General features: G+C 42.0%; 1 protein-coding gene across 1 annotated transcript in view; it reads right to left on the bottom strand.

Moving 5' to 3' along the window:
• Positions 1-24,903, bottom strand: part of LOC109924408 (protein THEMIS-like) — an 84,032-nt gene that overhangs the window by 39,718 nt on the left and 19,411 nt on the right. Inside the window, exon 3 of the mRNA XM_048612881.1 lies at positions 11,060-11,497. Within this exon, the coding sequence (XP_048468838.1) occupies positions 11,060-11,497 (438 nt within the window). The remainder of the gene's footprint in view (positions 1-11,059; positions 11,498-24,903) is intronic.

Below are 24,903 nucleotides of genomic sequence, written 5' to 3'. Positions count from 1 at the left end.
TTAGAAAATACACAAGTAGAGCATATTTGTTACATGGTATGCTGTTGGAAGTGGACACCCTCACCTGGCCGACTGAGCTGGGGTACACCACTTGAGTGAAGGCAATTGCGCAGCCTCACGCAAGACATATCCTGAACAGAAGGATTCTAGGTCAACCCACGGCAAAAGCCTAACAAAAGCCAAGCCTTGGTCAAACGGTTAACAATCCAAAGATGTGCAAGCTGGGTAAATTGGCCATGCTAAATTGCCCGTAGTGTTCAGGGATGTGTAGATGAGGTGTGTTAGCCATGGGAAATGCCGGGTTAAAGGGAAAGGATAGATGGATGGGTCTGGGTGGGATGCTCTTCTGATGGTTGGTGTGGACTTGTTGCACTGAATGGCTTGTTTCCACACTGTTGGGAACCTATGATTATATGGTTCTATGATTTTCTTTAGGATCTGGGCCAGCAAACCACTGTAGTTGCTGCTGGTATGCTGACTCCAGACAGCAAAACGGTCCTACCAGGCCTGAATTAAGTAAGAGAGCCCATATGCTGATATCCAGGAGAGTGCACATCCTATATCTGGTTTGGTTTAAATTGCTTAGCAACATCCAAATCAGAACCAATCAAAATAAATGTCTGGTTAAATGGTCACCCGGTTCTCATGGAGGTTGATACTAGCACAGCTAAATCAGTGATTGCAGAAACAGTCTTTATCAAAATTCACTCTGGACTCCAACCCTTAAGTTTGTGTAAGACCTCAGCTACACCGAGAACCTATATCAGGGAACTGGTACAGAGTAAGGATACAACTTTGGTTCCAGTCTCGTATTAGAAGCATACGAGTTCAGTTACCCACTGATTGTGGTAAAAGGCTCAGGACCAAACCTGATGGGGCGAAATTGGTTGAGAAAGATTTGCCTTGTTTGGTACAACATTTCTCGATTAGAGAATGGCTGCCTGAGTGAAGTCCTAATTAAATACGTGAAAGTTTTTCAGCAAGGACTAGGGACTATCAGAGGAACCAAGGTCACCTTGCATGTTGACCAGGAAGTAATTCCACGATTCTGCAAGGCCCGCCCAATGCCATTTGCCTTATCGGCAAAAGTAGGGGCATAAATCAGGAAGTTGGAAAATGAAGGGATCATCATACCGGTGCAGTTTGTGGAATGGGCAGCACCGGTCATACTGATTGTGAAGCCCGATGGGTTACTAAACAAATAGTAAACCATTACTCACAGCTGGATGAATACCCGATCCCTCACATAAAGGATTAATATGCAAAGCTGACAGGGTTCTCCTTCACAAAGCTATATAAGAGCCATGCGTATCTGCAATTGCAGTTAGATGAGGATTCCCAGAAGTATGGTATATCAATACCCATAAGGGCTTGTACCAACATATGAGACTGCCATTTAGGATATCATCAGCCTGGGTCATTTTTCAGTGGGCTGTGGAAAACATTTTACAAGGTCTACCCCAGGTTGCCATTTATCCAGATGACATTCTAATAACAGGAAAGACTAATAGAGCACTTAGAGAACTTGGATATAGACCTTATATGTTTCTCCAAGGCAGAGGTATGCCTAAGAAGGGAAACATACATGTTCCAGGTGACCTACTTGGGCTACAGAGCCAACAAAATGGGTTACACCCAATAGAAGATAAAGTGAGGGTGATCAAAGATGTCCAGGCTCCCATGTCTGTACTGGCACTTAGGTCTTTCCGTGGATTTGTGAGCTATTAAGAAAAGTTCATACTCCATCCTGATACCGTTACATCTGCTATTGAGAAAGGATCAGCCTTGGAAATGGTCTCTTAGCCAAGACATAAAGTTTAGGGAAGAGAAGATGCAGCTATCATTGTCTAAGGTGTTGGCACACTACGATTCCAAGTGAGATCTGGCGCTGACATGCAATGCCTTCCTGTATGGTATCAGGGTAGGGTTGGCTCACAGGTGGCCCACTGGAGAGGAATTCCCAATAGTACATGCTTCCTGGACTTTGGCAGATGCAGAGTACAAATTCTCCCAGATAGAGAAGGAAGGTTTGGCAGTCATTTTTTGTATGAGAAAGTTCAACTAATACTTTTATGGATATAAGTTTGTAAACATAACAGACCACAAACTCTTGCTAGGCCTACTTGAAGAGGGCAGGCCGTGCTGCCCATAGCGTCAGTGGTGGGTTCTCCTTCTAAGTGCATACAAGTACAAGTTGGAACAGTGTCTGAGAGACCGAGTAGCAAATGTGGTTGCCTCAAGCCACCTCCCGCTGGAAGATATACTACCAGTGGTGCCCCCAAAGGAGGAGTCTATTCTGGGTTTAAACTTTCTGAATACCCTTCCATCATTGCTGAAATATCAGTTTGTGGATGTAAAAAGATATGGTCCTGACAAAACTAAAACAGCTAGTCGTGATGGGAAAACAAAAAGACCATCACAACCAAGATATTGGCTGAACTCCACCGGGGTCATCCAGGGGTCTCCAACATGGAGATGTTGATGAGAAATTATGTCTGGTGGCCAGAAGTGGATGCTGACATAGCTGTGTTGGTGGGGCAGTGCCCAGAGTACAAACGAGGGCAAAAATTGCCACCAGCAGCTCCAAAAAATTGTGGGGATAGCTGGGTAAACCCTGGACTCAGTTACCTGTTGACAATGCTGGTCCTTTCATGGGGTCTTTGTTTTTAGTCATTGCGGCTGTCCATTCACAGTGGTTGGACATACATAGAATTCATTCATCAGACATGGGGACAATGATTGAAAAATTACGAGCATCTTTTGCGATACATGGACTTCTAAAGGTTTTGGTCACAGACAACGGGCCATCATTTATCAGCAGAGAATTTGAGTATTTCCTAAAGTTGAATGGCATTTGGCATGTAAGAATAGCTCCATACCATCCATCTTCCAATCGTTTGGTGGAAAGGACAGTCCAAACTTTGAAGGCAGGCTTAAAGAAACAGCCTAAAGCTTCACTAGATACCAAACTGCCCTGGTTCCTGTTTGATTATAAGATCACCGCTCACACAACTACAGGGACATCTCCAGCAGAGTTGCTAATGGGGAGAAGACTCTGCACTTTGTTGAATCTGATCTTTCCACTCCTGAAAGGGAGGTTGAAACAGCATCAAGAACACCAATGCCTGACACAAAACTTCTCTAAGCGAGAGAGGCACTTTACTTTCAGGGGATGAAGTTTGATTCTGAAACCACAGAAATGACACTGTGTGGGTAAGAGGCATGGTTGACATGAGGATAGGTCCTGAGACGTACAAAGTTCAGGGAGGAGAAACGGTCCTGAACAAGCACATGGACCACATGAAAGCTGTGACATTGCAAATGGGGCAGGAGCAAAACATACCTGGCCCCTTGGAACATCCAACAAGGCTGTCAGAACCCATGGGTTCTCCCCATCCACCTAATGTTGAAGAAACCACTGAAGACGAGATGGACACGGTAGATGTCAGAGCCTCAATGCCATTTATGCCTGAAGGAAAAGAAGAATTTCAGCCAAGACACTCTGGGTTCAAGAGGTGGGCTATGGTCCGAAACGCACCACCAGTATCTGAGGCAGAGTTGGTGGAACCAGACATGGTGCAAAAATGCGGAGAAGCTACCAGAAGAAGAATGGATCTACATCCCAGGAATTAGAGGGAGAGGGATGTAATGATTGGAACGAGATCAGCCAGATGGATATCATCAAGTATGAGTTCCTAAATTAGGGTTGTTAATCTGGTCCAATCAGGGAGTCCTGGCTGAGAGATATAAGTAGGAGTGTCAGCGGTTCTGTTCACTCTAGGAGCTGGCTCTGAACTAACTGGACCAGTGTCAAGTACTATACACATGTAGATGAAGGGTTACTTAGAGACGGTACACTGGCCTCTGTGGAGTTACTTCAGTTTCCACTAGCTTAGGGAAGCTAAAATGTCAAACAAAGCAAAATTATTTCTTTCAGAGGATTGAGCATCTATCAAGTTGTGCTTCACTGTTAAATATGTTAATGGCTGGGCTAGACAGGTTTACGGAATCAGGACATAGGTAGAGGAGAACAGGAATATGGAGTTAAAGCCCAAGATCAGCCATGATTTTATTAAACGGTGGAGCAGGCTTGATTGACTTTATGGTCCACTCCTGCTCCTATTTCTTGTGTTCTCGTGCACACCCTTATAAGGCTCTTTCCTGTATGTTTCTTGTTTTTAAACTATGTTGCACTCAGGGTAACATTAGTTTCTGTTCTCATTTTTCTACAGCTAATGTTAGCAACTTCTAACTGGAAATGTAAAGTGGGGATTTTTATCTTTTTAAATGATTTCTAGAGTCCAAGTTTAAGATGACTGAACAAGTCAAATTCTTGAAAAAAATGACCTTTGAAATTCTACCCATTTTTCCAGGAAAACTACAGACTTTTGATCTGACCTATCATTTCTTCATGCTGCCTCATTTACCTTTCATCTACGTTCACAAACCTGTTTCATTAATGACCATCCCCCCATTGTAAGGTCAGAAGTGGACATGTTTGTTTATGATTGCACAATATACAGTGCAATTTGTGACTCATCAGATACTGAAGCAGCCTATTCCCATATAAAGCAAGACCTGGGCAACATTCAAGCTTAAGTAAATGGTAATTAAAATTCACACCAGTCAAGTGCAAGGAATAACACATCTGCAAATGAGAGAATCTATCTCTCTTTGACATTCAGTCACGTTCCTGTTGCTGCATCCCCCAGTATCAACCTCCCGGGGATTACTATTCACAACAAACTATGCTGCAAACATATAAATATTATAGCCACAACAACATATTAGAAGCTAGGTATTGCCTCCCCAAAATCTGCCCACCATCTGCAAGACACTAGCCTGGAGTGTGAAGCAAAAGTCTCCACTTGCCTGGATGAATGCAGTTCCAATAACACTCAAGAAGCCTGCCAAGCATTCAGGACGAAACAGTTTTTTTGACTGGCACCCAATCCATCATCTTTAATATTTCATTCTCTTCACCACCAACATGCAGGGAAGCAGTATCTACTATCTATAATATGCACCATAGCAACTCTCCAAGGCTCTTTGACAGCATTTTCCAATCCATCAGCTAGGAGGACAAAGATAGCAGATCTGGACACCACCACCTGTACATTCCCTTCCAAGCCACACACTGTCTTGACCTGGAATTGTATCTCTATTCTTTCACTTTGCTGCATCAAAGCCATAGAACTTCCTCCCTAATAGTATTGTAGGTCTACCCACGGCGGATGGACAGCAATAGTTCAAAAAGGCAGCTCACTGTAAATAAGTGATAATTAGGGATTGGCATTTAATGCTGAATTAACCTGCAATGCCACATTGTGCAAAAGAATAAATAAAAATTAATCCACAACTAGCAGTAGCGCATTCCCAGTAAGTAATTCAACATCACTTGGACTAGCATTGGTCAAGCTATGGGTATACGCACTCAAACACATGCAAACAGCATCTGTCTTCTAACTTCTGTGAGATCTTTTATCAAGTTGTAGAATCAGTAAAGTGTTTTGCATTGACTGAGACTATTCAGTTCATCAGGTCAATACTTGCACTCTGAATTAATCACCTACTTAATCCTGAACCCCTGTCCTTTGCCCATACTCTTAAATTTTTCTTCTCCAAATATTTATCCACATCACTTTCAAAACTATTGGCTCAGATTTTGTTGTAGTAATGACAGTGAAAGTCTCATCATTTGCTGCCATTACTCCATCAAAACACTCAGCAACTTCCAGAGTCCACTCCGCATAAAATAATGCAGAAATCTAGGACCTGCAGTAAGTTTATGTGCTCCTCCAGAGGGTGTGCTGTTGAGGCATTTTGAGATTGCACCAATGGCAAACAACTGAATTTACAAGAATTTCCACTCTAACGCTGTGCCTCTCAGTATAAAAACCCTTGAAAAGGCTCACCTTATTTCATGAAATGGATTTGGGTTTTTAATAGCATATGAACATCAGAGTTATTGCTAAATATCCTCACAGTAGCCTTGAAATGCTAATTTTATCTGTTTATAATGTCAAATTTCTCCATGATAAAATGTTCCCGATATTTATGTTTTGTTAAAAAAACTCTAGTTTAGCTCCTTTTTTATTTCAATCAATCATTTATTATATTATCTGAGCATTTAAATTAAATATCAAGGACATTAAGTTTTAGTTTGCTACGTTTGACACAATTACTGCTTCCCTACTTGCTGACATCACTGCTGTTGGATGCCTGGAGATCTCCTTGGCTCGGCAAGAGATACAACATGCCTTTGGATGTGCTACAGTGTTCTTTAGAGCTATGTGGCCAGTTTTCTTAGTAGTTGGTGATGAATGCCCTTGCTTAGTTACTTACTTTTTTATGTTTGCTCACAGGATGTGGGCATCACCCGTGGGGTCAGCATTTATTGCCCTAATTGCCCTTGAGAAGGTGGTGTTAAGTTGCCTTCCTGAACTGCTGTAGTCCATGGGCTGGAGGCCAATCGCCGTGATATTAGAAAGGGAACTCCAGAATTTTGACCCAGTGACAATGAAGAAATGCAAAATTCAGTCCTATTTTCATCACTTTTCTTTGTTTGGCATTTATCTGGGCATAATAAATTAGTCTATGGGAAGAAAGAAACAGGCAGTTTAAAACGAGGGACAGGAAGGAAGATAGTACTGACTGACAAGTTCACTGCAAACCACATCGACACTACTAAACAGCTTGAAAGCCGCTTAAAGTGCCCTTTGGAAAATCACATCTTTTATGTCAGTGCCAATGAATTAGTCTTATTCATATACTGACCCAGATGCCTTTTAAATGTTGTAATTGTACCAGCCACCACCACTTCCTCTGGCAGTACATTCCATACACGCACCACCCTCTGCGTGAAAAAGTTGCCCCTTAGGTCCCTTTTAAATTTTTCCCCTTTCACCTTAAACCTATGTCCTCTAGTTTTGGACTCCCCTACCCTTGAGAAAAGACATTGACTATTCACCCTATCCATGCCCCTCATGATTTTATAAACTTCTACAAGGTCACACAATAAGGTCCCTCTTCTGATGCTTCAGGAAAATTGGCTCAAGCCTATTCAGCCTCTGTCTATAGCTCAACCCTCCAACCCCATCAACATCCTTGTAAATCTTTTCTAAACTCTTTCAAGTTTAACAACATATTTCTGAGGAAGGGTCACTGGACCCAAAACGTTAACTCTGATTTTTTTCTCCACAGTTGCTGCCAGAGCTACTGAGCTTTTCCAGCAACTTCTGTTTTTGTTCCTGATTTACAGCATCTGCAGTTCTTTCGGTTTTTATTAACATATTTCCTATAGGAGGGAGACCAGAATTGAACATGGTATTCCAAAAGCGGCCTTACCAATGTCCTGTATAGTCGCAATGTGACTTCCTAACTCCTATACTCAATGCACTGACCAAGAAAGCAAGCATATCAAACGTCTTCTTCACTACCCTGTCTACCTGCAACTCCACTTTCAGGGAACTATGAATCTGCACACTCCAGATCTTTACCCTAAAGTGTATAAGTCCTGTACTGATTTGCCCCACCAAAATGTAGCAGCTCACTTTTATCTAGATTAAACTTTGCCTGACACTCCTTGGCCCATCGAGATCCCTTTGTACTCTGAGGTAACCTTCTTCGCTGTCCATGACACCAACAATGTTGGTGTCATCTGCAAACTTACTAACATACCTTCTATATTCATATCCAAATCACTTAAATAAATGACAAAAAGCAGTGGACCCAGGAGTAATCTTTGCGGCGCAACACTAATCACAGGCCTCCAGTCTGAAAAACAACACTCCACCACCACCCTCTGTCTCCTACCTTCGAGCCAATTTTGTATCCTAATGGTGAGTTCTCCCTGTGTTCCATATGAGCTTGGTACTTGCAGAAATTTTGATGGACTTTCTCCCAGCCATGTTTCCCATCATAAATGGGAATGTTCCCATTTTGTGCCTTTATCAACCTTTCTGCTATAGCCCCATGGATTTTATATTGTTCTCTGTGTCATACAACAACAACTTGCTTTTGTAACCCATCAACAAACCTGAAAGACAGTCAGACTTTATGTTGAATTTTACAGCACCAAAATTGGCCATTCAGCCTGAACAGAGGAAGTGGTAGGTGCAGGTACAGTTACAACATTTAAAAGACATTTAGATAGGTACATGAATAGGAAAGATTTAAAAGGATATGGGCCAAACTCAGGTAAATGGGATTAATTTAGTTTGGGAAACTTGGTTGGCATGGATGAATTGGACCAAAGGATCTGTTTTCATGCTGCATGAATCTATGACTCTATAAAAATAATCTCCCAATTGCTCCCTTATCCCTTAATGTGATGATCTTCAATTTATGATCTTCGAGGGGAGGCGATGGCCTAGTGGTATTATCACTGGACTGTTAACCCAAAGACCTAGATAATGTTTTGGGAATCCAGGTTTGAATCCTACCGTGGCAGATGGTGGAACTTGAATTCAAGAAACATCTGGAATTAAAGAACCTAATGATGACCATGAATCCATTGCTGATTGTTAGGGAAAAACCCATCTGGTTCACTAATGTTCTTTAGGGAAGGAAACTACCGTCCTTACCCAGTGTGACCTACGTGTGATTTGAGACCCACAGCAATGTGGTTGACTCTTAATTAGGCAATTAGGAAAGAGCAATAAATGCTGCCTGACCAGTGATGCCCTCATCCTGTGTGAATGAATAAAGAAAAATTACCAATATTAGCAGCTTTTCTGAATATACTTCATTCAAACCTCTCATGATTTTGAACTGGCTCTTATAGAGTCGTACAGCATGGAAACAGGCCCTTTGGCCCAACTTGTCCATGCCGATCAGATTTCCTAAACTGGTCTATGAGGTGTGTTAGCCATGGGAAACTGGCCCATATCCCTCTAAACCTTTCCCATCCACGTACCTATCCAAATATATTTTAAATGTAATTGTTTTTTCAATGTTGTAATCCTCCAATGAAAAAGTGTCACATTTTTCTACTGTCACCTCATAACCAAAACTGCTGATTAATGGCACCAGGTGTTTTGGAGTCATAGAGTCATAGATTTGTACAGTGCAGAAAAAGGTCCTTTGGTCTATTGAGTCCACATAAACAATAACTGCCGAGAAAGGTGCACTAACCCCAACTTCCTGCTCTTGTCCCATATCCTTGAATATTATGATATTTCAAGTGCTCATCCAAATATTTTTTAAAGGTTTCAAGGTTTTCAGCCTCCACTACCTTTCCAGACAGTGCATTCCAGACACCCACCACCCTCTGAATGAAAAGTTTTTTCTCAAATCCCCTCCAAATCTCCTGCCTCTTGCTCTAAAACAATGCCCTAAAACTATGATTCCTCAACCAAGGGGAACAGCTACTCCCTACTCACTCTGTCCAAAGCCCTCATAATCTGATACACCTCGATGTCTCCCCTCAGCCTTCTCTGCTCTAAAAAAAACAATTCAAGCCTATATAATCTCTCCTTTAGCTCAATTGCTCCATCCCAGGCAACATCCTGGTGAACCTCCTCTGTATCCCATCTAGTGCTATCACATCCTCCTGTAGTGAGGTGACTAGAACTGTACACAGTACTCCAGCTGTGGCCTAACCAACACTCTATACAATTCCAACATTACTTCCTTGCTTTTGTACTCTATGCCACAACTAATAAAAGCAAGTGTCCCATATGCCTTCTTAACTATCATATTCTTGTGCTCTGCCAACTTCAGGGATCTGTGAATAATTATCCTAAGAGCCTTCTATTCCTCTGGGCTACCCAGCATTCAGCCATTCATTAAATATTTCCTCACCTTGTTTCTTCTTCCAAAGTACATCACCTTGCATTTATCAGGTTAAATACCATCAGCCACTTCTCTGCCCATCTGACTAATCCATCTATATCTTCTTGTAACCTACAATCATCTTTTTCACTATTAGCTACCCTACCAATCTTGCTGTTGTCTGCAAATTTGCTTATTTCCTTCACATTTTCATCTATGTAAGTAACATATATAGCAAACAATAAGGGTTCCAGCACTGATCGCTGTGATACACTGATGGACACTGGCCTGCAGTCACTCGAACAGCCTTCTTCTACTACCCTTTGTGTCCTATTACTATGCCAGTTTCTGATCCATCATGCCAAGTTTCCCTGAATTCCATGTGCTTTAAACTTCTCAGTCTTCCGTGTGGGACTTTGTCAAAAACTTTGTTAAAATCCATATAATCTAACATCAACTGAACTTCCTCATCCACACACTTGACCACACTTTCAAAAATTCTAACGAATTTGTTAGGCATGATCTCCCTAATTAATCCATGCTTTTCCAAGTGCATATTAATTCTCTCCTTCAGAATTTTCTCCAATAGTTTCCCTACAACTGATGTGACACTCATCAGTCTGGAATTTCCTGATTCACCTGTATCACCTTTCTTGAAAAGTGGAATCACATCACCCATTCACAGGATGTGAGCAGAATTTATTGCCCATCTCTAATTGCCCAGAGGGCAGTTGAGAGTCAACCACATTGCTGTGGAGGTTCAGCTATCTGAAACACATTTCTTTCAGTCTTCCGTTGAAATAACTGAAAATGGAAACTAGGAGAAATGCGTAGGCGCCATATACTATCGTCTCAAGCTAATGTAACCCCAATATTCAAACTGCATCTTGAGCAATGATTTCTGCGCTTTACCTCTGAAAGAGCTGATGAGACAAACTTTAGTGAAACATTCGAAGCTTCTGTACTGGCATTTATTGCGGAAAAGGCAGAAATCTCGTCTTCGGTATTGTCACACCAACAAACCCAGCTCATACTAACTATATATTTTGAACAGAAGGGCTCACACACACCTGCCTGGCCTGCTGCGTTCCTCCAGCTCCACACTGTGTTATCTCTACCACCTTAAGAGGAATACTTTATGGAAACTGTGTCCAGTTTTGTCACGCTCACTTACATAATATATTGATTCTACCATACTTAGGGTTCACATAATGCAATTGAACAGTGTTTTTGCCATGGATGGAGTCAGAAAGAAATGAAAACCATTGCTAAAATGTTCACTTACAGTGCATAATTGCTTGAATTTCATATACGGGTGACAGCACTAATGCCCCCTGAAAATGTTTCGGCATGCAGACACCCTTCACTTCAGCAAGACTCACTCTTCTTTTCGTCAGAATTTTCGACTCCACGATGTCCTTAACAGTATATAGCTTGTTGTCTTCACATTCATAAAACTCCCCTTTCAAAGCAAACGATAGTGCAACGTGGACCTGCTCAAAATCACCATCCACAATACAATTCGCATATTTCTGTCCCTCACGAAACTCAGTTGATGTGACTGTTATGGGGTCTCCCTTTCCAATAACAAAATCATTTGTGATGATATCTTTAAGGGACTGAAAGGTGATCAATTCTGAATTCTGATTTTCAATATCTAATGATTTAATGATTTCCTCAACTGATGTGTAAGGGTATCCATCGGGAATAAGCTTGAAGTGCCCTGTTAAGAAATTAAAAAAAAGTTTAATTATTTCCCACGTCATTACTCTACATACCTACAATTTACCCGTTCAGATGTGTTCTGACACAGCTCCCGGACGAGTGGGATTTGAACTGGGATGTTCTGGCTTAGGAGAAGGGACATAATTGTTGTGCCACAAGATCCTCAAAATGACATTACTTTATAGATTATTAAAAGTACCTCAGTTAAAAGAAGGCTGGAGATTTAAATGGATATTTTCTAATCAACCCGTTCAGAGATGTAATGCACACGGCTGTGAGACACCGCAAGTGCACTTTGATTATAATTTTGCTCTAGAATTACACCGGATAAGTGTACATTGCACTAAGAAAATACAGATATTTTTCCAGTCAACTCGTTGAGAGATGCTATCACAAGCCTTTGAAGAAGATGGGACTTGAACACAGATCTCCTGACTCAGATGTATGCCACAAAAGTCGTAGGTGATTATAGTACTGATCCAATGTCAATAAATTTCACTAGAGCTGCTTGGGTAAATATAGTGAATTTTACTTTCTACATTGATACTTTGCTAAAGCAAAACAGAAATTGCTGGTGAAATTCAGCAGGTATGGCAGCATCTGCAATGAGAAAACAGAGTTAACGTTTCTGGTCCAGTGACCCTTCCTCAGATCTAACGGTAAGCTCAGAAAAAGTGGAACACATGCTGAAGACAGCGGGGAGAGGAAGAAGGTGTAAGTATCTCCAACTATTCGCTTACTCCATTCCCCGTCTTCAGCATATACACCAATTTTTCTAGCTGCCAATAGTTCAGAAGAAAGGTCACCAGAGACGAAAGGTTAACTCTGCTTTCTCTGCACAGATGTTGTCAGACCTGCTGAGATTCTCCAGCAATATCTGTTTTTCTTTCTGATTTCCTGTTATTTGTTTTACTTTTGTGCTTAATTAAACCAAACTCATATGTGAGAAAAGCCAATTTGTAAAGTAAACAATTTGAATTGATGGTACAATTGCTGCAATATTAAATCCATAAAAGGAGGTGAAGTAACAACTTTCTTCAAATCACTGCAGAGTTGTTGAATTCAGGAACTTAAAACTGCAGACATGATTCTATGTTTTGCATTGCAGAACACCATATTGCCTCAGGCCAACATTTAAATACAGATCTTGCATTGAAAGGCAGGCACTAGGGAAATAAACACTAGCATTCGTCAGCCCACACCTTCCTTGTGAACTCTCACCTGGTGCCGCTCTTTAATTTAGCTCTCCAACAATCCTCAAAGGAACTGTAGGAGACTCGTTAGGATATATAGGTCCAGGGGCCTATATGTAAGGTGGACTTATTGCCATTTTAGTTTCATGTAGCACACAGTATCTCCCTTCTCGCACCCCACTCCGAGCATTGGGAATATCTTGACAGTGGATTAACATCATCTCTCCTGTGTCACAATGAAAATCTTCCCAATCCAATTCATGTTAAAGGTTGCTCTAAAAATGTAAAACCAAATATGTATTTCTCAGAGATAAATGTGAGGCCTTTCCTAAGACTTGATCAGAATGGAATATTTTAATAAAAAGTCAAAGAAGTTCATATGGTAGAGGAAAAGCACACAAATCTGAAATACATATCAGCCAAGAGCTGCTAAAATGTACATATTTCAAAAATGCTAACCCTTATATTTTCAGAAGCTTAATGGCCAAATAGAAATGCTCATTACAAAGAAACAAGATTTGATGGGAAATTGGTGTTCATCTGTGAATTTGATTCATTCTCTGTTATGATTTCATTGGCTTTTGAACTTATTTATCCTTCAGGCATTCATGTCATGGAAATGACCAATGACCAATAAATAGCCAACTGACACCCCCACCCCATGCACCTCAAAACCCCTACCATATTGAGGTCTCCACAATATCCTGAATAAACTCTTGAATCTCTGCACGTCAACTAGGGACTGACTGTGGTCCAATAACCAGACTACAAAGACATGGATTCCTGGAACCTGTTAGGATAACTCACTTGGCTAATCAGGACCAAACCTTTGACTGGAATCAGATGATCCCCTTGACTAACTGTGGTAGCGGTCCCTGACTAACCAGAATTCACCTTAATCCCACTAAGAACTTTGAATTTGACTTTCAGACATGGCCATTTGTTTGTCATGCATGCAAAGCATCCTTGCAATGCAAGCAGCTGGTGCATTAGTGCATTTGTGACATAAATATATCAATGTGCTATACCGGAACATGTCCACTCCCTGAACTCTTTATTGCTCTGAACCGTGACAAGCTGTCCGCCTCTCCTCCTCTAAAAAGCAATGCAAGACATAGAGACTGGTAGCCCCCAAGTAACTGTAAAGGGAGTGAATACTAAGAAACAAAGCTAAAAGTGATAAGAGAATGTGTCGCTGCATGAGATACCTATACATCCCTGTGCGCAAATTGTCTTGGCAGAAGCATGCAAGTTATAGGTGTTCCTCAGCTCCGAAGTGAAGTCCTGAAAGAGTGAATTGATGTGTGAGTTAGTCTGAAAGTAGTCATGGTGACATGGTGAGACGGTGATTTACTTGGACAAAGGGTGGAAGAGGATGGTGTACATGGACCATGGAATGATGTTGTAATGAAGACAAAATTGTCTGAGAAACAAATGGTAAGCTGCTGAAGCAGCCAGGTTTCTGCTGTGAATTAGATGTCAGGAATTGGGAAGGAGAGGAGAATTGGAATATTATTTAAATGGTGACATATTCATGCCTAACCAAACTTGTCCTTACCCTTAACAACTTCTCCTTCAACTCCTCCCACTTCCTACAGCCTAAGGGGTGGCCATGGGAACCTGCATGGGCCCAAGCTATGCCTGCCTCTTTGTAGGATACATGGAACAGTCCCTCTTCCATTGCTACACTGGCCCTATCCCCGACCTCTTCCTCCACTACATCAATGACTGTATCGGTGCTGCCTCGTGCTCCCACTAGGAGATTGAACAGTTCATCAACTTTACTAACACCTTTCACCCCGATCTCAAATTCACCTGGACAATCTCCGATACCTCCCTCTCCTTCCTGGACCTCTCTGTCTCCATCTCTGGTGACCGCCTCGAAACCAACATCTATTTCAAACCCACTGACTCCCACAGCTACCTAGACTACACACCTCCCCTCACCCACATTCCTGCAAGAATCCCATTCCCCTACTCCCAATTCCTTCGCCTCCTCCGCATCTGCTCCCACGATGGGGTGTTCCATTCCCAAACATCCCAGATGTCCTCTTATTTCAAGGACCGCATTTTCGGTGATCGAAAATGCTCTTGACTGCATCTCTTGCGTTTCCTGCGCCTCTGCCCTCACATCCCCTCCCCACAACAAAAACAAAGACAGAATCCCCCTTGTACCCGTGTATCACCCCACTAACCTCTGTATTCAACGTATCATTCTCCGCCACTTCCGCCACCTGCAATCCGACCCCAAACCAAAGATATATTCCCCTCCCCACTCCTATCTGCCTTCCATAGGGACCGCTCTCTCCGCGACTCCCTCGTCGGCTCCACACTCCCCACTAGCCCCGGCACCACCGGCACCTTTCCCTGCAACCGCAGGAAGTGCTGCACCTGCCCCTACACCTCCCCCATTCACCTCCATCTAAGGCACCAAACAAACCTTTCACTCAGACAGAAGTTCACCTGCACATCTGTTAATGCAATCTATTGCATCCGCTGCTCCCGTTGTGGCCTCCTCTACATCGGTGAGATGAAGCAGATGCTTGGAGACTGCTTTGTAGAGCACCTGCGCTCTGCTCATGACAAACGACAACACCTTCCAGTTGCGAACCATTTCAATCCCCCTCCCACTCCCTGGGTGACTTGTCCTTCCTTGGCCTCCTCCAGTGTCACAATGATGCCACCCGGACACTGGAGGAGCAGCACCTCATATTCCGCCCTGGAAGCCTACAACCCAATGTCTTAATGTGGACTTTTACCAGTTTCAAAATGTCTCCACCTCCGGTCTTATTCCATAACCAATCCATCCTCTCATCCCTGCCTCCTTGACCTGACACAACCTGTCCAACTTCTCTCCCACCTATCCACTCCTCGCACCTCACTGACCAATCCCCACCACTGTCTTTCTGTACTCACCTATCACCATCACACTTACCTTCCCCAACCCCACCCCTCCTCTCTCTATTTATTTCAGAGCTTCCTTCCCCTCCCCATTTCTGAAGAAGGGTCCCGACCCGAAACATCAACTTTCCTGCTCCTCTGATGCTGCCTGGCCTGCTGTGCTCCTCCAGCTCCACACCGTGTTATCTCTGATTTCAGCATCGGCAGTTCTTACTACCTTCTTCATATGACCCCTACAGTGTGGGAGCAGGCCATTTGGCCCATTAAGTCCAAACCAACCCTCCAAAGAGCAGCCTACCCAGGCCCAATGCATTACCCCGCATTTCCTATGCATAATCCACCTAGCCAGCACATCCCTGGACCCTCTGGGCAATTTAGCATGGCTAAACCAGCTAAACTGTGCATCTCTCGACTGTGCAAAGAAACTGGAGCACCTGGAGGAAACCCTCACAGAGACAAGAATATGCAAACTCAACACAGGCAATCACCCGAGGCTGGAATCAAACCTGGGGGTCCCTGGTGCTGTGAGACAGTGGTGCTAACCACTGAGCTCAGCCACTGTGCCAATGGGGAGAGGAGAATTGGAAGCTATGTAGAAATTAGGTGCAAATGCACTGAGCTGAGATTGTTGCCATTTTTCAGCAAGATTCTGAAATCACTGTTCAAATTTTAATGGAAATTTGAAATTGATTTTCTTGACTTTGAGTTTCAAGTTGTTTCATTTTTACACATTTCCCACCATTACTTGTTATTTCCCATGCCACTCAAGGGAATGGAAAATTTTGCCATTGGAATATCAACAACTGCAAGTCCTCCTCTAAGAATTGCAGTATAGAATACGCAGCAGGCCAGACAGCAACACTGAAAAGAGACTGAAAATATCTCAGTAACTTTCTCCAGCCCTACAAGCCTCTAAGAACTTTGACTTTCTCCAACTCTGATATTTGGTATGTCACCAAATTCCTTCATCTCTGGCCATATCTTCAGTGGTCTTGGCCTTATGCTCTGCAATTTCCTTCCTAAAATTCTCAACCTCTCCATTTCTCTAGTGTTCCTTCAAGAGGCTCCTTAAAATGCAGCACTTTCACCACTTTTCCTATGTCCCTTTGTTCACACAACAAAACTTTATGCTCTTTCATGCTTCTATGAAGTAATACATTCATGCTCACATGCTTTGTTAAAGGTACTACATACATTTTTATTTTCCATCACAGAATGTGGCCATCACTGGCAAGGTCAGCATTTACTCCCCATCCCCAGTTCCCCTTGAAGAAGTGGTGGTATGCCAACACCTTGAAATGCAGCAGCTTGTGTGTTCACGGTATTCCCACAGTGTGCAGGGATAATCCATGCAATAGTGAAGGAAGGGCAGCCATGATGGTGTGTGATTTGGATGGGAATTTGAAGAACAACTTTGTTGTTAAGATGAACTTCGTGTAATTTGCTTTCACTTAGAAGGATCCTAAATGTATTTGAGGGAGATAGCAAGAATTGCAGATGCTGGTTTCAGAGACAACACATTGTGGCGCTGCAGGAACACAGCAGGCCAGGCATCATCAGAGGAGCAGGAAAGTTGATGTTTCAGGTCGGGACCTGTTTTTCTGAAGAAGGGACCCGACTCGAAACGTCAACTTTCTTGCTCCTATGATGCTGCCTGGCCTACTGCATTTCTCCAGTTCCACACTGTGTTGTCGGTAAATGTAATTGAGGTTGTGTTTTGAGTCTCGTTCCTAATGGAGGCAGCATTGGAGCATCCGTTATTTACATTATCTGGAAGTATTTGCATTTAGAGAGGCTGAAGGATAGTTGATGTTATAAATGTTACACAGGTGAATCAAAAAATCATAACAGATTAACACCACAGAAGAGAGATGTTGAGTCTGTCCAGAGTCTTGTTTCCACACATCCCTCTATATTTGTGGTCTTCAAATATTAATCCAATTCCATTTAAATGTGTTAACTCTGCCTCATTAACAACTGTTGTTAAAGCATTCTGTGTTCCAATAACCTACAGTGTGGAAAAATAATCTTTTAAGTTTTGGGTTTTGAATGATGGCCTAGTGATGGGGAATTCTGAAACATGGCTCAGAATGTTTCTATCTTTTTCATGTCATTCTCTAAAGCCAATACAGGAAGAAATAATTATTCACAAAATTTGTAAAATTCAACCCTATGACATTCTACTCTAAAGATTGTACAAATGATAACACATTAATATTGAAAATTCCTAGGCATGAATCATAATTATTGAACAGTGATAATGACAATGTAATGAGATGGAACAGCATGATGTTCTTTTAACAAAGGTGACAGTACCTGAATAGATCTCAATTACATTCACTGTCCATATTTTCACAGGCAACTCTCTGGAGCTCAACCTATATTATTTTAATGAGATCCCCTGTTGATGAGGAGCATTCATTTCTGGAATGAGAATGGATGCAGCCTTCACTGAATCCACAGGCAGAGCTCCACAAGTGATGTCACTGTTCAAAAAGTGATGTGGGGCAAGAAGATTGGCTGCCAGGGAAAAAACTTTACAGACTGAGTGAGTAATACCAAGATGGAGTTAGAGTGTAATGTCCTTATTTTTGCTGTTTTGTCATTTGCTAGGTAATGAGAGAGAGAGAGAGAGATAAGTCTGATTTGGTGAGCAGTGGGTAAGGTTGAGTATATGTCTCCTAGTTTATTGTGTCTCGTTAATAAGGTTCACCCAGCTCTTTGGAATGCTGCTCCTGCAATAGGTGAGAAATGAAGTACATTTCTAGTTTCCATGGTAATCACATACGCAGCAGATGTGTTGAGCTGCAGCTCCTAATTAGCTGCGTGGAGCAGCTGGAACTGTGAATGGACTCACTATGGAGCGTCTTTGAGGATGAGGACATCATGAATAGTACATTTAGTGAGCTGATTGCACCACAATTAAGGGCTACATCGGCAGAAGAGCATTGGGTGACCACTAGTAAATGTGGGCAGCCTGTGCAGGGGTCCCTGTGGCCATTCCCCTCCTAAACAGATGTACCGTTTTGGATACTGTTAGGGGGATGCTCTCTCAGGAGAATGCAGCCACAGCCAAATTTGTGGCATTATAATTGTCTCTGCTGCACAGCAGGGGAGGAAAAAGACTGGAAGAACTTTAGTGATCAGAGACTTGATCGCAAGGGAAACTGAAAGGTCGTTCTGTGGCAGCAAACGAGACTCTCGAATGGTATCTTGCCTGTCTGGTGCCAGAGTCAGGGAAGTCTCAGAGTCACTGCTGGGCATTTTGATGGAGGAGGGTGAACAGTCAGCAGTCGTGGTACATGTCAGTACCAATGACAAGGGTAGAAAAGGAAACGAGGTGCTGCAACAGAAATTTAGAGAGTTAGGTAGTATATCTGTTTTGTTGTTTGTTAGGTAGTGTTATTGCTGGATTACTCACAGTGCCAAGTGCTACTGAGTATGCGAATAGGACGATAGGTCAGACAAACACATTGCTTAAGGGATGATGTGTGAGGGAGGGCTTTAGATTTTTGGATCATTGGGACAACTTCTGGGGTAGATGGGATCTGTACAAGTTGTACAGGTTTCAACTGAACCAGAATGGGTCCAATTTTCTTGCTGGGAGGTTTGCTTGTGCTGTTGGGAAGGTTTTAAACTAACTTGGCAGTGAGGTGGGACACAGAGTTGGGAGCAATGTTTAATCATATGAAAAAAGAATACTTAGCATGTTTTAATAGGCAGAGAATACATGGGCAGAGTAAGGACACGGGAGGTCCAAAAAGCTAAATTGTATCTATTTTAATGCAAGGAGCTTGATTGATAAGGCAGATGAACTTAGAGCATTGATTAGCATGTGGGAATATGGTGTTGTTGCAATCGCTGATACATGGTTGAAGGAAGGACAGTGCTGGTGGCTCAACATTCCAGTGAATAGAAGTCTCAGGCATGATGGGGAACAGGGATGTAAGAGAAGTGAGGCCATGTAGTAAGGGAGGTGTCCTAGAAAGGTGTTCCAAAGGCCATCTGGGTAGTGCTTAGAAATAAAAAAAGGGGTGATTACCTTGCTGGGGTTATACTAGAGGCCTTCCAACAGTCAGAGGGAGATAGTGGAGTAGATATGTATGCAAATTACAGAAAGGTTTGAGAGAAAGATATTTATAGTTATTGGGATTTCAACTTTGCTGATACTAATGAGATTGTCTGAGTGTGAAGGAATTAGATGGGGTGGAATTTATAAAGTGCATCCAGGAGAGCTTTTGGTGGTGGTACATAGATAGTCCTACTAGAGATGGAGTAGCATTAGACCTGATCTTAGGGACTGAAGCGGGTCAAGTGGTTGAAGATTTAGTTGATGAGCATTTTGGGAATAGTGATCATAACTTCATAAGTTTCAAAGTCATTGCGGAAAGGGATAATAAGAGTACAGAAATTAAGTGTCTACATTGGGGTAAGATCAATTTCAATATCATTACATAGGATCTGGCAAACATAGACTGGAGCAGGTTATTTTTTCTTTATTCATTCACAGGATGAGTGCTTCACTGGCCAAGCAGCATTTATTGCCCATCCCTAATTGCCCAGAGGGCAGTTAAGAGTCAACCACATTACTGTGGGTCTGGAGTCACATGTAGGCCAGACCAGGTAAGGATGGCAGTTTTCTTTCCTAAAGAACATTAGTGAACCAGATGGGTTTTTTCCTGACAATCAGCAATGGATTTATGGTCATCATTAGACCCTTAATTCCAGATATTTATTGAATTCAATTTCCACCGTTTGCCATTTACAGGTAAGTCTAGATTTGGAAAGTGGGAATCTTTTAAAAAGTAGTATAGTGAGCATTCCTCTAAGAGTGAAGGGCAAGGGCAGCAAATCTAGGGAACCTTGGATGTTATGGGATACTGTAGGTTTGCTAAAGAAAAATATGGAAGCACATTTCAAGAACAGCACATTTAAATCAGGGGAGGCCTTTCAAAAGTATAGAGCGTAGGGGTTGCCTTAAAAAGGAAATTTGGAAAGTGAAATATCATTGGCATTAGAACCTGACTACACCTTTTATAAGTATATTAAAAGTAAAAGGATTACCAAGGAAAGAGTGGGACTTATTAGAGATCAAAGGGGCAACCGACCATGGAGCCAGTGGATGTGAGTGAGATCTTCATTGAATATTTCTTGTTTGTATTCACAAAAGGAGAAAGGCACTATAGCCAGGGACTTCAGTTGGAATGATGAGGTTCTAGAACATGTTAAGATTAATAAGGATGAGGTATTAGATGTTTTAGTGGGCAATACGACGCATAAATCCCAAGGTCCCAATAAGATGTATCTCACCTGCTATCGGAGGCAAGAGAGGAGATTGCTGCAGTCCTGGCAGAGATATTTAATGCTTTGCTAGCCACACGTGTAGTGCCAGATAACTGGAGGACAGGTCATTTGGTTCCTTTTTACATGAAAGGCAGCAGGGATAGGCCAGCTAATTACAGACCAGCAATGAAAGAAGGGCAGCATATTCCCAGGTAATTACAGACCATCTATTTCCATCATACTCACTCCTTGTCTTTGTCCCATTACAGGAATAAATAGCCTATCCACCTACACCCGCCCTTCACAACCCCCACCATGCTCATGTCTTCACAACATCCTGAATAGCTGTCTTGAATCTCTGTACTAGAACTGGGGGACTGACTGTGGCCAAATACCCAGACTGCAAAGACATGGATCCCTGGATCCTGTTAGGATAACTTGCGTGGCTAACCAGGACCAACCCTTTGACTGGAATCAGATGATCCCCTTGACCAACAATGGTAGCGAACCCCATTTAACCAGAACGCCCCTTGATCCCACGAAGAACTTTGACTTTGGTCATTTAGTTATCATGCATGCAATGCATTCTTGTAATGTAAGCAGCTAGCATATAAGTGTGTGACATTGATATATCGTGGTGCTATACAGGAACATGTCCACTCCCTTGACTACTTATTGCTCTAAGCTGTGACAAGCTGTCTGTGTCTCCTCCTGCTAAAAAGCAATACAAGACACAGAGCCTGGTAGCCTTAAAATGTGAATACTAAGGAACAAAGCTAAAAGTGATAAGATGATCCTTTGCCGATACATGAGATGCATGTATGGCCTCGTGCAGAAATTGACCTGACAGAACCTTGTAAGTCATAGCTGCTCGTCAGCTACAAAGTGAAGTCTGGAAAGGCTGAAGTAATGTGTAAGTTAGTCTGAAAGCAGTCATGGTGACATTGTAAGACTGGTGATTTGCTTGGACAAAGGGTGGAAGAAGATGTGTACACGGACCATGGAGTGACGTTGTAATGAAGACAAAATTGCCTGAGAAACAAATGGTGAACTGCTGCTGCAGCCAGATTATTGCTGTGATTTACATGTCAGGAATTGGGAAGGAGAGGTGAATTAGAATCTCGGTAGAAATGAGGTGCAAATGCATTGAACTTCGATTTTTTAGCAGGATTCAGAACTCACCGTTTAAACCTTAAGGGAAATTTGAAATTATTTTTCTTGACATTGAGTTTGTGATTTTTCTTCATTTATACCATGTTTTCCCCAATTTCTTGCTGTTACCCAGTGCCAATCAAGGGAATAAAAAATTTTACCAATGGAATATCAACAACTGCAAGTCCTCCTCTAAGTCACATACCATCCTGACTCAGAATCATATCTTTGTTTCTTCAGTGTCACTGGGCCAAAATCCTGGAAGCTCCCCCTAGAAGTCTACCTACACCACGTGGATTGCAGTGGTCCAGGAAGGCAGTACTTCACCGTCTTCTCCAGGGCAATTAGAGATGGACAATAAATTATGTTCTACCTTTCAAAATTTACAACCCTTGAATGAATAGGAAAAATGTTTGTTCTCACTAGACATCCACAAGTATGCAGTCTCCAGTTGAAGTCATTAGATACTAAGCAGGAGTGAGAATTCTCCCCTTTCATGTCTGAGCACTGAGATATTTTGGAATAGGGCAACTGGTGTCCTGGCTGCAAGCTGAGAACGCAGCACAAACTACCTCCACTGGTCTGTTTGGTTTGGCAGCGCATCATCTATTGTGTTCATGCCCTTAGACTGTGAGCAAGATATACGCTGTGTTTTGAATCTGAAAGTGTGGATTCACTGACCGCACATTCATAACAGAGATCCTGACATAAACATGGGAGGACAGGAATAGGAGAAGTATCAACCCCTCAAGCCTGTTCTGTCATTCAGTGGGATTGTGGCTGATCTACATCCTCGCTCCATTTCGCTAATTGTCTCCAAATACCTTCACTTTCTTAGCAAGTAAAAAACTATCAGTCTCAGGACTAGAATTATTAATTGGAAACACAACTTTTGTAAGAGAGTGCCACATTTTTACAAGTGCTTGCCTGAAGAAATGTTTTTTAATTTCTCTCCTGAATGGCATGGTTCTGATTTTAAGACGGTGTCCCCTTCTCCTAGTCTCCCCCCATCAACAGATTACGTTTGTCTCTCCTGTAAACTCTTTAAAAAGCTACATCAGATCGTCCCTTAATCTGCCAAATTCCAGTAAATACAAGTCAAGTTTATATAATGGCTCCCCATAATTTAATCAATTTGATCCTGGTAAGAATTATGTAAATTTGGTGAATAAAAAGAAACAATAGAAAAGAAGAAAAAGATATTTTAAAAGTGTAAAGAGAATATGTAGAAAAAAAATCACTGGAGCAGGTGGGAAATATGGGATAATCACACATAAATAAAAAAAAAACAGAAATCAAGTGAAATATTCAATACTGTGAACCCTTTTGAAAATGAAATATCTCCAGACATGGCCATTGTTGACTGCCACATTCCACCTCATCAAATCTATCAACTTTAACGGGGGTGCAATTTCATTAAAGCTGCCAGTCCCTGTCTGACTATCAGTTCTTAACTTGAAGTCAACAAGTAGTCTGAAGTTAACAATCAAGACTCAGATCAGAACTGATAAAGAGGCTGGGTCACTTTTCGCTTGTAAACAGATGGTAGAGGGTGACATAATACATGCATTTAAACTTCTGAATGGTTTTGACAAACTAGATGCAGAGAAATTTTATCCAATTGTGGGGAAATAAAACTAGATATGAGATAGTCCATATGAAATATTCACCAAAATAATTAAATGGGGAATCAGATGAAATCAGTTCATTCAGAGAGTAATGAAAATTTGAAACTTGCTACTACTGAGAGTGGTTTGAAGAAAATATTATGGATGTATTTAGAGGGAAACTAAATCAGTACTTGTGGGAGAAACAAATAGAACAGTATGTTGATAGGCTAAGTGGAGTGTAGGTGACAGGTGGGCCTTGTGACATATAAGCCCTAGTACAGACCTGTTGGGCTGAATGGCCTGTGCATGTGCTGCAAAAGCTAAGTAATTCTATAAATATTAAGTGGGAGGGCAGACAAACAGAACTGGCTGACACAAGAAAATCAAACAGCAGCAAAGTCTGTCTTGAACTCTAACTATAAATGGGGAACTAAAACAGGACATGGTCAGAGAAAAGAACACGTAAGGCAAGCAATGAAAAATCAAATTGGTTGAAGACATCTTACTGACATGCCATGTTTGAAAAGAAGAACATGAGTCAAACTGAAATCTTAGAGGTTGTTATGAGTAACAGAAAAAGCAAATAAAAGCAACACTTTCAAGGTTTAAGCTGAGTTGGCAAGTCCTCTACCACAATGGCTAAGAGATCAAAAGGCAAAAGAGACAAATTTGTACAGGGCAACAAAAAGACAGTAAGAAACATGTGATATGTGAAGGTGGACTGAGAATAAGAAGTAAAAGTTTGAAAACAATACAATAAAAATATAGATTATAGTAGTGGCAAGAAGGTTTTAACTACTAGAACAGCCAATGGTTTGGAGGACTGATGGAGAAATTGCAGCATAAATAAAAATAAATAAATTCTGAGAATACACAGCAGGCCAGGCAGAAACATTGAAAAGAGACTGAAAATATCTCAATAACATTCTCAAGGCCTGGTGTGTGGGGTGGGGTGCTGGGACATGGGAGAGTTTAGGCCCTAAAATTATTGAACTCAATATTGAGTCCGGAGGGCTGTAGGGTCCCCAAGCGGAAAATGAGGTGTTGTTCCTCCAGCTTGTGCTGGGCTTCACTGGAACACTGTAGCAAGCCGGAGACAGAGGTGTTGGCCAGGGAGCAAGGTGGTGCATTGAAGTGGCAGGCAACAGGTAGTTCAGGATCTTTTTTGCGAGCAGAATGTGGTCTCCTCTACATTGGGGAAATCTGCTCGCAGAAAACACCCTGAACTACCTGTTGCCTGCCACTTCAACGCACTACCCTGCTCC

Source organism: Rhincodon typus, chromosome 27 (genome assembly GCF_021869965.1).
Source record: "Rhincodon typus isolate 14 chromosome 27, sRhiTyp1.1, whole genome shotgun sequence".
NCBI lineage: Eukaryota > Metazoa > Chordata > Chondrichthyes > Orectolobiformes > Rhincodontidae > Rhincodon > Rhincodon typus.
This window is presented reverse-complemented; position numbering and strand designations above follow the sequence as displayed.